The sequence below is a fragment of the Mobula hypostoma genome, chromosome 7 (assembly GCF_963921235.1).
Source record: "Mobula hypostoma chromosome 7, sMobHyp1.1, whole genome shotgun sequence".
NCBI classification, from domain to species: Eukaryota; Metazoa; Chordata; class Chondrichthyes; order Myliobatiformes; family Myliobatidae; genus Mobula; species Mobula hypostoma.
In genome coordinates this window covers 136,149,154-136,161,982 of record NC_086103.1, presented here as the reverse complement: position 1 = coordinate 136,161,982, position 12,829 = coordinate 136,149,154, and the positions used below count along the sequence as shown (strand labels likewise).

General features: G+C 39.3%; 1 protein-coding gene across 3 annotated transcripts in view; it reads right to left on the bottom strand.

Moving 5' to 3' along the window:
- The window catches only part of dync2h1 (dynein cytoplasmic 2 heavy chain 1), a 493,185-nt gene that overhangs the window by 55,881 nt on the left and 424,475 nt on the right, over positions 1–12,829 (bottom strand). For all 3 annotated transcript variants that reach the window (XM_063054085.1, XM_063054084.1, XM_063054086.1), the window contains one exon: positions 7,074–7,163. In XM_063054085.1, the coding sequence (XP_062910155.1) occupies positions 7,074–7,163 (90 nt within the window). The remainder of the gene's footprint in view (positions 1–7,073; positions 7,164–12,829) is intronic.

Below are 12,829 nucleotides of genomic sequence, written 5' to 3'. Positions count from 1 at the left end.
ACCAACTCAGCTCCATCGTTCCATCATGGCTGATTTATTATCCCTCTCAAACCCATTCTTCTGCCTTCTTGTCGTAACCGATGATGCCCTGACTATTCAAGGGCCTATCAACTTCCACTTTAAATATATCCATTGACTTGGCCTCTGCACATTCATTACCCTCTAGCTAAAGAAATTCCTCCTCATCTCTGTTTTAAATGGATGTCCTTCTATCCTGAGGCTGTGTCCTCTGGTTCTGGACTCCCTCACTATAGGAAACATCCTCTCCACATCCACTCTATCTAGGTCTTTCAATATTTGATGCTTTTCAGTGAGATCTCCCCTCATCTTTCTCAACTCCAGTGAGTACAGGGCCAGAGCCATCAAACACTCCTCATATGTTAAACTTTTCGTTCCTAGAATCATTCTTGTGAACCTCCTCTGGATCCTCTCCTATGCTAACACATCCTTTCTTAGATAAGGGACCCAAACCTGCTCACAATACTCCAAGTACAGTCCAGCCAATGTCTCATAAAGTCTCAGCATTACATCTTTACTTTTATATTCTAGTCCTCTCGAAATTAATTCTAACAATGAATTTGCCTTCCTTACCACTGACTCCACCTGCAAGTTAATATTTAGGGAATCCTGCATCAGATCTCACAAGTCCCTTTGCAATTCTCCCCCTTTAGAAATAGTCTATGCCTTATTCCTTCTACCAAAGTGTATAACCATACACTTCCCCACGCCACATTCCATCTGCCGCTTCTTTGCCCATTCTCTTAATCTATCCAAGTCCTTCTGTAGGCCCCCTGCCTCCTCAACACAATTTAATTTTTGTCTATGTCCTCTTGTTTGTAAATCTCCAATATTAGATGTGTACTGTGCTCTGATAGGTCAGCTGCCAAGTGATTCTTGTGGAACCCTATAGTGTCTGGGAGACATCCTTGGCATGCCCATGACATTCGTGAAGAGGTGCAAGATCTAGCGACAAATAGGCATTAGAGGCAGTTTTGAATGTGGATGCAAAGAAGGATCAGTGTAACGTATACAGAGTGTGGAGAGTGCTGGCCAGTAGTCTCACTACGAATTCAGATTTAAAGTGATTGACACTTGAAATATTTCTGCATTAGTTAATGCTTGTTCTGTTGTGAATGAACAGTGGCTGTCATTTATCAGATCAATATAGTTGAAAATCATGCTGATGTAAAAGTTGCACAATGGTTTGCATCGTTTGGATTGGTCTGATGCAAAGAAAGCAGCACAAACAGATATGAAAGTTTTGCACAAGAAGGAACATATAATATTACAAGTGATAACACTGACACCCAATACATAAGAAATAGGAACAGGTATAGACAACATGGCCCTTTAAAACCCATACCATCATTCATCACAATCATAGCCGATCATCTTTCTGCACTTCCCTTAATATAAAGACCATATGACGTAGGAGCAAAGATAGACTATTTGGCATATTAAGTCTGTTCCCTCCTCAACCCCATTCCCTGGCCCTCTCCTGTAACCTTTGATGCCATGTCCAATCAAGAACCTATCAATCTCTGCTTTAAATACACCCAATGACTTGGCCTCCACATCTGCCTGTGGTAACAAATTCCAAAAATTCGCCACGCTCTGGCTAAAGAAATTTATCTGCATCTCTGTTTTAAATGGACGCCCCTTTATCCTAAGGGCGGTGTGGCCTCTATCCTAGAGTCCCCCACCATGGGAAACAATTTTTCCACATCTATTTTGTCTAGGCCTTTCAATATTCTAACTTCCAGCGAGTACAGACCCAGAGCCATCAAACTTCTCTCATATGATAACCCTTTCATCCCCAGGATCATCTTTGTGAACTGCCTCTGGACTCACTCCAATGCCACCAAATCTTTTCTTAGACGAGAAGCCTAAAACTGTTCACAATACTCAAGGTGAGGCCTCACCAGTGCCTTATAAAGCATCAGGCATCACATCCCTGCTCTTGTATTCAAGACCTCTTAAAATGAATGCTAACATTACATTTGATTTCCTCACCACCAACTCAAACTGCAAGTTAATGTTTAGGACGTTCTGCACAAGGGCTCCCAAGACCCTTTGCGTATCTGATTTGTGGATTTTCTCCCTGTTTGCAAAGTAGTCTGCATATTTATTTCTACTACCAAAGTGCATGACCATGCATTTTCCAACATTGTACAGGTGTCCCCCGATTTTCAAAAGTTCACTTTACGAAACCTCACTGTTACGAAAGACCTACATTAGTACCCTGCTTTCGCTTTCAGGAGGTGTTTTCACTGTTATGAAGAAAGGCAGCGCGCGCCCCGAGCAGCCGATCTCCCCCGGATTCGGAACGGCATTGCTTAAACACGTTGCATTGAGCAGCCGTTTGCAAGATGAGTTCTAAGGTGTCGGAAAAGCCTGAAAGAGCTTGTAAGGGTGTTACACTTAGCATAAAACTAGACATAATTAAGCATTTCGGTGGTGAACGAAGCAAGGACAAAGTGAGTTTGGCTTGTGGAAGCTGATGAAGATGATGTTGAAGAGATTTTCGCTTCCCATGACCAAGAACTGATAGATGAAGAGCTGATGCAATTGGAAGAGGAAAGGATAACAATCGAAACCGAACGCAGTAGCGAAAGTGAAGCAGCTGCGTGAGATTTTCGCTGCAATGATAAAGTACGTCTTTAATTTTGAAAGCGTACGTAGGTTTAGGGGATATTTGCAAGATGGTTTGAGTGCTTACAAAGAACTGTGTGATAGAAAAATGTGCAAGGCTCAGCAGTCAAGCAAGCCTTCCACATCAGCCACAGCAGATGACGAACCTCGACCTTCGACATCGAGGCAGGCAGTCATATGAGAGGATGAGCTGCCTGCCCTGATCGACAATGAGATGACACCCCCATGTCCCACCACCCCAACCCCCGGGCCCTGGACAGGTACTGTACCGATTCGCGGAGAATGCAGCGGTAGCCGGGAGGCACACAGCACATCTTTAAGAAAAAAGCCGAAATAAACGTGCTAATTAATTAGGTGCCACCTAGCATGTAATTGTCGGCCCAGATCAGAGGCGATGCAATCGGCAATCGCCTCTGATCTGCGCCGACACTTTCGTGCTGGGCAGCACCTAATTAATTAGCATGTTTATTTCAGCTTTTTTCTTAAAGATGTGCTGTGTGCCTCCCGGCTACTGCTGCGTTCTTCGCGGATTGGTATCGGGTCGGTGGCCCGGAGGGTGGGGCCACTGCACCACCCCAACCTGCGATGACTCAGTCTAACACACCATCATCAGTGTGCTCGGCACTGTCTTCCCAATTCCGGTAGGTGATACTACACTGTACATACATTAATTCTACTTTATATAAGCTGTGTATTTTTACGTGTTATTTGGTAGATTTGGCAGCTTCATAGTTTTAAAGGTTACTGGAGAGCGCGTTTATGCCAACAGCGCTTGCATGAGATTTTCTGCCGAGAGTGCTTGCGTGAAATTTTCGCTACGGAGATATGTGCAGGCAATCGTTGCGGAGAAGTATTTCTACTTTATATTGGCTGTGTATTTATCATATCATTCCTGCTTTTACTATATGTTACTGTTATTTTAGGTTTTATGTGTTATTTGGCATGATTTGGTAGGTTATTTTTGGGTCTGCGAACGCTCACAAAATTTTCTCATATAAATAAGTGGTAATTGCTTCTTCGCTTTACGACATTCCGGCTTACGAACCGTTTCATAGGAACGCTCCACCTTCGGATGGCGGGGGAAACCTGTATTTCATTTGCCACTTTTTTGCCCATTCTCCTAATCTGTCTAAGTCCTTCTGCAGCTTACCCATTTCCTCAACACTACCTGCCCCTCCACCAATCTTTGTATCAGCTGCAAACTTGGCAACAAAGCCATCTGTTTTATCATCTAAATCACTAATGTACAGCATAAAAAGTGGTCCCAACACCGACCCCTGCAAAACACCACTAGTCACTGACAGCCAACCAGACAAGTATCCTTTTATTCCCACTCACTGCCTCCTACCAATCAACCAAAGCTCTAACCATGTTAGTAACTGGAAACATCAAGAAATCTAAATTAGAGAACCTCTATTTTAAATTAACTCAATTAGTGTTCAGATTGAGATTGCTCCTTACAGTAAAAATGCTCCACTCCAAATATCCTACCACACATTCATAGACCAGGACCACTGGTTTTGGTCTTTTCCAATACGGGAAGCATCCTCCCTGCATTCATCCTGTCAAGCCATATAAGAATGCTCTGAGTTTCAATGATACCTCTTCCCATTCTTCTGTACTTTAGAAATAATACATCAAATCTATTCAATCTCTCCTCATTAGGCAAACACATTATCCCTGGAACTGGCCTAATGAAAATGTACAAAATTTTCATGCAACTTTCAATTTTGTAATGCCATTACTCTATTAGAATTATGTAGTGGAATTTCTAGGCTATCATAGTTAACTTCAGACATGTTACTTAGCAAGAAGTCACTGACATAGATATGATAAAACAGAAATGTACACTTTTCATTGACAAATAATGGGGCTAACCAATGGGTCTACAACAGACCCAATCTCAGGGAAGACTAGCATTAAACAAAGCAGCATCAAAGTGAACCATTCACTGTAGATTATAAGATATATATTTAACATCCACAAGAAAAAGGGCCTTGTTCCCCTTAAATATTTCATCTTTCACCTTTAAGCTATGACTTCTTGTTCCAATCTCACCCAGCCTCAGTGAAAAATGCCTGTTCACATTTACCCTGTCTATGCTCCTCATAGTTTTGTATACCTCTATCCAATCTCCACTTTTTCTCCTATGTTCGAGGGAATAAACTCCTAACTCATTCAGCCTTTTCCTACAACTCAGGTCCTCAAGTTCTGACATCTTTGTAAATTTTATCCGCACTCATTCAATCTTATTGATATCTTTCCTATACATAGGTGACCAGAACTGTACACAAATTAGTCATCATGAATGCCTTATACAATGTCAACATAACATCCCAACTCATGTACTCAATACTTTGATTTATGAAGGCTAAGATGCCAAAAGTTCTTTTTATGACCCTAGAAAGATATCACCAATACTCCCCCATAAAATGAGGGGTGACATAATTGAAACTTATCAAATGGTGAAAGAAACTGATAGAGTGGATATGGAGAGGATGTTTCCTATGGTGGGAGAGTCCAAAACCATAGGACACAGCCTCAAAATAGAGGAGCATCCTTTTAGAATGGAGATGAGGAGGAATTTCTTCAGCCAGAGAGTGGTGAATCTGTGAAATTTGTTGCCACAGGCAGCTGTGGAGGCCAAGTCTTTTTGTATATTTAAGGCAGAGGCTGGCAGATTCCTGATTGGTCAGGGTATGAAGGGATATGGGAGGAGGCAAGAGGTTGGGGCTGACAGAAGAAATGGATCAGCTATGATGAAAGGGTGGAGCAGACTTGATGGATCAAATGGTCTAATTTCTTATGGTCTAATGGTCTAAAATCCTCCAACTTTACAGGAAGGATAAACAACCAAAATCAGTGTTTTCTCAGAAGCCAATAATTGCAGCAAGATGACTTTGTTACACTCAGTCAGAAAGCCAGATTGTTCACAAACATTGGAATAGTAGGTTTTTTCAGGAGCTTAGTTCGAAGTATGGCAAGAGAAAAGATTACTAGGGTAGACAGATAAAAGAAAATGTGAAATGTGATCAAAATCTCTTTCAAAAAGTGCAACAGCTCCACTGACTTCTGAGATCTATATCTTGTCTTGTACTTGAAATGACAGAGACTTCTGCTCCACACTGGCTTCCTGGGGAGAAATCCCATTAATCCCACTTCACCTTCACCTTACTTCTCTGTGTGTCAATCTCTGTCATACATATTCACTGGCAGGCATCTGATTCTCTGTTTTCCATAAATTTACAGTATTTAGTTAACCCACATCTTTGGTTTGTGGGAGGAGACAGGGCATATGGAGAAACACATAGAGAAAGAACTTCCTCCTCAAGAACAGTAATTGAGATCAATATTGAAACCAGGTCCTTGGTGGTGTAAGACAGGAACATTAACTGCTGAGCCAGTGCTGATGAAGGGTCTCAGGCCGAAACATCGACCCTTTATTCCTCTCCATAGGTGCTGCCTGACCTGCTGAGTTCCTCCAGCATTCTGTGTGTGTTACTCAAGAGACAATTAGAAATCCTTCATCTGTTATTTAAAGTGACTGTAATAGAGTAGATCTGTTGAAACAAGCATTTTCAGTGTAGCATCTTCAACAATTAAAATCATCCAAGCCCCTTCACAGTCATTTAGCCAAATCAAAATGGACGTTGAATCATAGGCAGGAGAACGAAAAGTTGGGTTAATGAGAATGCCTTTAAAGATTCCTATGGAAGAGAATGGTTTAAGGAGATTAAAAAAATGGAACACAACATCATAAGCTACTACTGGCTACAGTGGGCCACAGATGGGAGGATTCAAATTAAGGCATATTTGGAAGAACAGAAAATTCTGAGTGATGGTATGGGTGACAAAAGCAAAAAGACAGGTAATACTAAACAAACTGAACTAAGAGATTAGTCAACAGCCAGAGAGTAAAATATTCAACTTTATCCTAATGTAGTGTGACAATCACACAGGATAAACTGCTCAATCTTGTAGCACTCCCTGAAACAGTCATTTTGATTTTAGTATCTTGTAGTTCAAAAATGATCCAAAATGTACACTTCTGTTTTGGAGATTTAAAAAAATCACCTAACACACACACACAATTGATATTTCAGCAGCTTTCTAAATTCAACTTTTGAACATGTAACCATTTGCCTTGTAACAATGTAAACCAGAGTCTAATGAGGTGAAGAAAAATTATGGCAACTCTTCACTAAACCTGTGAACTAATTTGAAAGTAATGATTTTTTAATGATTAGCACAAAGAATGTAAGCCAAAACTGAAGGAAATATGCAATGTGTTTACTCCTTGGAGGCTACACATGCTGTTCATTTGATGTGCATGAATCAGCTTTCAATATTTATAATATATGCCCATCTGTTTCCAAGAAATTCTTCAAAGCTTTTAGTTTGCCTTAAACATCCATATTTACCTGTATTGCAAGAGCACGAGCTACCAATCCTCGGAGGTATTGCATGGGATCTTCAGGTCCCTGCCACTTGTCCTGCCAGCTCAAAGGACACTGTGCAGATAAAATTTTAAGAATTAGAATTTAAGTCTCCACATGATAAAGCTGAAATATTTATTCCATGTCTGGCATATCCCCAGCCTACTTCTTGAAAGCTTATTGTAGATAAACTAAAAAAAAATTATAAGCTGAGATAATGAGTGAATTGATCTTAAGTCCAAAAGGACCAATTATAAATTGCCAGCCCCTTTTATGTCTCTTTTCGTTCATTAAATGTTGGCAATGCTGGCACTCGTTGTCATTCCAGTACTGTCCAGATAATGAACAACTCACTAAGCCATTTCACAGGGTAGTTGAACAACCATTTTGCTGTTGGTACCTGATAACATAAAGGCTATAATGGGTAGATTTTCCATTTGAAGGATTTTATAGACATTCCATGACATTCAAAGACACCATTGCTAACGCTAACATTTTTCTTCTAGACTCCCCCTCACCACAGCTGATTTTCTTTTCCACTGTTTTTAATGAGAATACAAAACGGCCAAATGATTTACAAGCCTATTACAAGCTTCCAACAAACATCAATTTCACTCCAACAAAACAAAACATTTCATTCTTATCACGATCACTATTTCGCTATCAATTTATCCTTCCTCCTTTCCTTACACTGATATATTCTCTTTAATTTCTATGAGTGTTGCTTAAGAACAGTAGGTGATTAACAACAGATACAGGAATTTGTTCATTTTGGAACTATATATGAATATGAAACAGTATTCAGTACAACAAAGACTTTATCTGAGACACAAAGAAATCTGAGGAATTATTACAATACTATATTAGATCTTTCTGTTCATTACAATTTTACAATAGGCTGCCTTGGAATTTTACAAAATATTAGTATAACAGTAGTATAAGATATGTGACAGGTAAAAATATTTTGAAGATTGTTCTTAACTGATTCTTTACAGAATGTGAGGGACAAATTAAGAAAGAAAGTTTTATCACCTATTTCTCACCTAACAAAAATGAAAATATGTATCTTCGTCATCTAAATATGAGAAGCTTTTACATGTTTCACAGGGCAACGGTGCTATTTCACGTATTGCAACTCCAGATCAAATCAGATCAAATTAGTTTATTGTCATATGCACGAGGGAGCAATGAAATTCCTTGCTCATAGAGAAAACAGAGTAAACAGTGTACATGGTAAAAATAAATACAGTGATGAACGCAGAACAACAAAATGATGCAAAGATTGTAGTGCAATCTAAGGTAGAGTAAGTTAAGTTACAAATGTAGGTTCGAAGGCCTAGGTCAAAGATTTCAGAGATAACCTTATTTGCTATTATAATGTCGAAGGCTGAGTTGTAATCAACGAATAACATTCTGACATCTGTATTCTTATTGTTGAGGTGATTCAGAACTAAATGTAGTGCAAGAGAGACAGTAGTCTAGTAGACCTATTTTTCCTTTATGCAAATTTCAGGAGGTCTAGAATGTGTGGGCAGGAAGATTTGATGTGGGTTGTTACCAGCCTCTCAAAGCACTTATGGGAGCGGTTTAGAACTACTGGCCAGTAGTCATTGAAGCAGGACACTTTACATTTCTTGGGAACTAGAATGATGGAGTTTTCCTTGAAGCAGATGGGGACAGCAGACTGTTGAAGTGAGAAGTAAAGATGTCAGCAAAAGCGGAGGCCAGTTGATTGGTGCACAGTTTCAGAACTTGACCAGGAACTCCTCAAGTCCAGCTAGTTTCTGAAAATTTACTTTCATGAAAAAAGATCCAACTTCTCTAACTGACAATTATGGGACAGAGACAGTGGGAGATTAAGGATGTACCTTGGTGGAACTTTGTTTATCTGTTCAAAATAAGTGCCAAAAGCACTGAGCTCATCCAGAAGAAATGCAGCATTGCTAGAAATCGCCGGTGATTTCAGCTTATAGCATGTGATGACATTTTAGGCCTTATCACAGTCACCTGGCAACGGCCTGCTTGAATTGAGCCTTGAGCTTGCTCTGGCCTTCCCTCTAGGAATCCCTGATAGCTTTATGGAGATGATATTTGGCTTTCTTGTAGAGCTGAAAGCCTCAGCTTCAATTATAAATATGTTCAAATTTAATCTCAGATGCTGTGTGAAGTTTGTACACTGAGTAGCCACTTTATTAGGTACAGAAGTGTACCGAATAAAGTGGCCACATGTGTGGAATCCAGTGTGGTCCTCTGCTATGGTAGCTCATCCACTTCAAGATTCAATGTGTTATAAATTCAGAGAAGCTCTTTTGTAACACATAGTTATTGGAACTACTGTCATCGTCCTGTTTGCTTGAACCATTCTGGCCATTCTCCTCTGACTTCTTCCATGTACAAGGGATTCTTGCCCACAGAACTGCTGCTCACTGGATTTTTTTTTTTGTTTTTCCACACAATTCTCTGTAAACCTAGAGGTTGTTGTGTGTACAAATCCCAGGAGATCAACAGTTTCTGAGATACTCAAACCACCCCATCTGGCACCAACAATCATTCCATGGTTAGCGTCACTTAGATCTTATTTTTCCCATTCTGATGTTTGGGTCTGAACAATAACTGAACCCCTTGACTAAACCTGCATGCCTTTTATGCATCGAGTTGCTGTCACATGATTGGCTGATTAGATATTTGCAATGATAAGGTGTACAGGTGTACCTAATAAAATAGCCACTGAGTGTATGTTCTTCCCAGGACTGTGTGGCTTTACCCTTGGTGCTTTGGGTTCCACCATATCCCAAAGGTGTGTTGGCTGGTAAGTTAGTTCCACCATATCCCAAAGGTATGTTGGCTGGTAAGTTAATTGGCCACTGTAGAATTACCCCAGTGTTGGCTGTTGTGGGTAGAATCAGGAAATATCAAAGTGCATGTATAAGATAATATATTACAGAGAAATGAATTGGTCAATGGGATTACTCTGAGAACCAGCATACATTTAATGGACTGATTAGCTACTATTCAGTAGTATGAAAATTGAAATATAGAAGTAATTTTCAATGATTTTTGTGGTTTTGTTGAAATGAAAATGCACAGTCTCCTAGTGAGTAATGCCACGAAAAGAACTAAATAACTAATATATGTTTCACAATAGGCCACTGCACCACTTTGACTTTTCCAAAAGATGCAATGCTGGTCTATCATTTGTACCAAAACATAAACTTGTTAATTAAATGACATTTTGAGAAATTCATTAGTACAATGGCAACAATTATAGATTTAAATTGTTTTTAACATCATAATCTAGCCATTAATCACAGATAATGAGACTAAATTATAACATAACTTCAAAAGACATTTTATGGCATTTAACTAAACTAATTGATCACTAGCTGCATTGATCAGGAAGTAAGAATAATATACAGTAGATTCCTGCTAATTGGGACACATTGGAACCAGTATATTTTGGTCCAAATAAGTGGCTACTGTAATTAACCATTTGGCATAGTAACAATTTATGTATTTGAATGAAGTACAGAACAAATTAGAATATTACCAATACTACTACAGTACTAAGACAGAAAGCATGGTCATCTCCAGAAAGACAAACATCCCACAATGTGTAATCAAGATCAGAAATACAAATATCAAACAAGTCAACAAATTCAAATATCTTGGCAGCCTAATAACAAGTAATGGCAGGTACAAAACAGATATCAAATACAGAATAGCAATGGCGAAAGAAGCTTTCCAAAAAATGAAGACAATATTAACAGACAGAAAGATGAGCACGTACACTAAAAACAGAATACTACAGTGCTACATTTATTCAGTGATGTTGTGGGGATGGAACTGGACTCTCTGATGGTGGTGTCTGAAAAGAGGATGCTGTCCAAGTTGCATGCCATCTTGGACAATGTCTCCCATCCACTACATAATGTACTGGTTGGGCACAGGAGTACATTCAGCCAGAGACTCATTCCACTGAGTTGCAACACAGAATGTCATAGGAAGTCATTCCTGCCTGTGGCCATCAAACTTTACAACTCCTCCCCTGGAGGGTCAGACACTCTGAGCCAATAGGCTGGTCCTGGACTTATTTCTTGGCATAATTTACATATTTCTATTTAATTATTTATGGTTTTATTACTATTTAATTATTTATGGAGCAACTGTAGCGAAAACCAATTTCCCCCGGGATCAATAAAGTATGACTATGACTATGACTATGACTATCCTGACTTATGGAAGTGAATGCTGGACCATTTCTCCAGCAATGGAAAAGAGCCCAGAAGCAGCTGAATTACGGTTCTACAGGAGAATGTTAAAAATATCATGGACCACACACACATCAAATGAAGAAGTTCTCAGAAGAGCCCAAGCAGTTCAATCACTCATACCAACAATAAAAGAAAGACAACTCAGATTCCTAGGACACATCATGCGGAAAGATGAACTAGAAAAACTCATACTCTCTGGAAAGATTGAGGGGAGTAAACCTAGAGGAAGACCTTGGCTTATGTACATCAAAAACATAGCCAGGTGGCTACACATCGAGGAAATGGAAGTCATCCAAAAAACAAAGGATAGATCTATATGGAAACCCATGGTCACTAAAGTCTGCATCGGATGTGGTACCTAGACAGACAGACAGACTACAGTACTAAAAAAAACTGTGTTTTACTTCCTCATAGTAATCGATGGAGGAATTTATCCATTGAACGCTGCTGCGTTCCTTTGACTGTAAATGAAGAAAATCAGCGAAGATAATGGACTGCCTTCATACAGTACTTCCAATGATTACATCCTCCAAATCTTTACTTTCATTGTGATATTCAAGATGATTGTCGATACCTTCAAATTCTTCATAATTCCTACTCGTTGAAGAAGTGAAATCATTTCATTTTCATTCCAAGCTGTTTCTGACATCTCCAAGCCCAAATGCTTGGAACCACAGTGAGCAAAACAGTAATAAATTGTTTTACTGCTTGTCTCTTGCCAACTATCAGTGACAAAATTCACTGCTTTTTGAACACACACGTAACTGACGCTATTTAAAACCTATTTGCTCTAAGCATGATGTAGTTTCTAACAAATACGCAAGTGCACATGACTGGCGCTAGTTAGGAAGTTCAGCAACAGTTTGCTGTTCCAATTCAGTGGCACAGTGTCCCAAATAAACGAAAGCAATCTGGCCATTTTCTCAATTAGCTTTAGTTATTTTTTAGAGTTGTTCCAAATAATTGCCTGCCCCAATTAACCAGAATCCTTTGTAAAAGTTTTTATTCTTGACTGAATGCATGAAGATATTTGACATGTTGAATTATCTACTTCTGGCTTTCTCACAGAAGTAGGTCCTGAGAGATAAATGAGGAACTATTCTACTTCAAGGATTTGTGTTTGTCTTTATCAGTTATAAGTCATGGTTATTGATCATAACTGGGAGGTTATGATTGTTTGCTATATGAGAGTGAAAAGAAGTCACATTTATTTGCTTGTGTTCAAGGAATGCTGATATTATTGTTAAGGGACTGTTTCAAAGCAGAGGACATTGCTTTTTAAATCAATGTTGTTCGTGCGAACAGCAAGTAAGGACACAAGCAAAGGAATGCAAAGTTGCAAAACATGCGTAGCAGGTCAAGCTGTGTGAATACAAAGAGAATTGAACAATTATCTTAGACAGATGACTTGACCGATTATGAAATAAAGAAAATAAGTTAGCATAATTTGTAGAATTCAGTATCAAATCC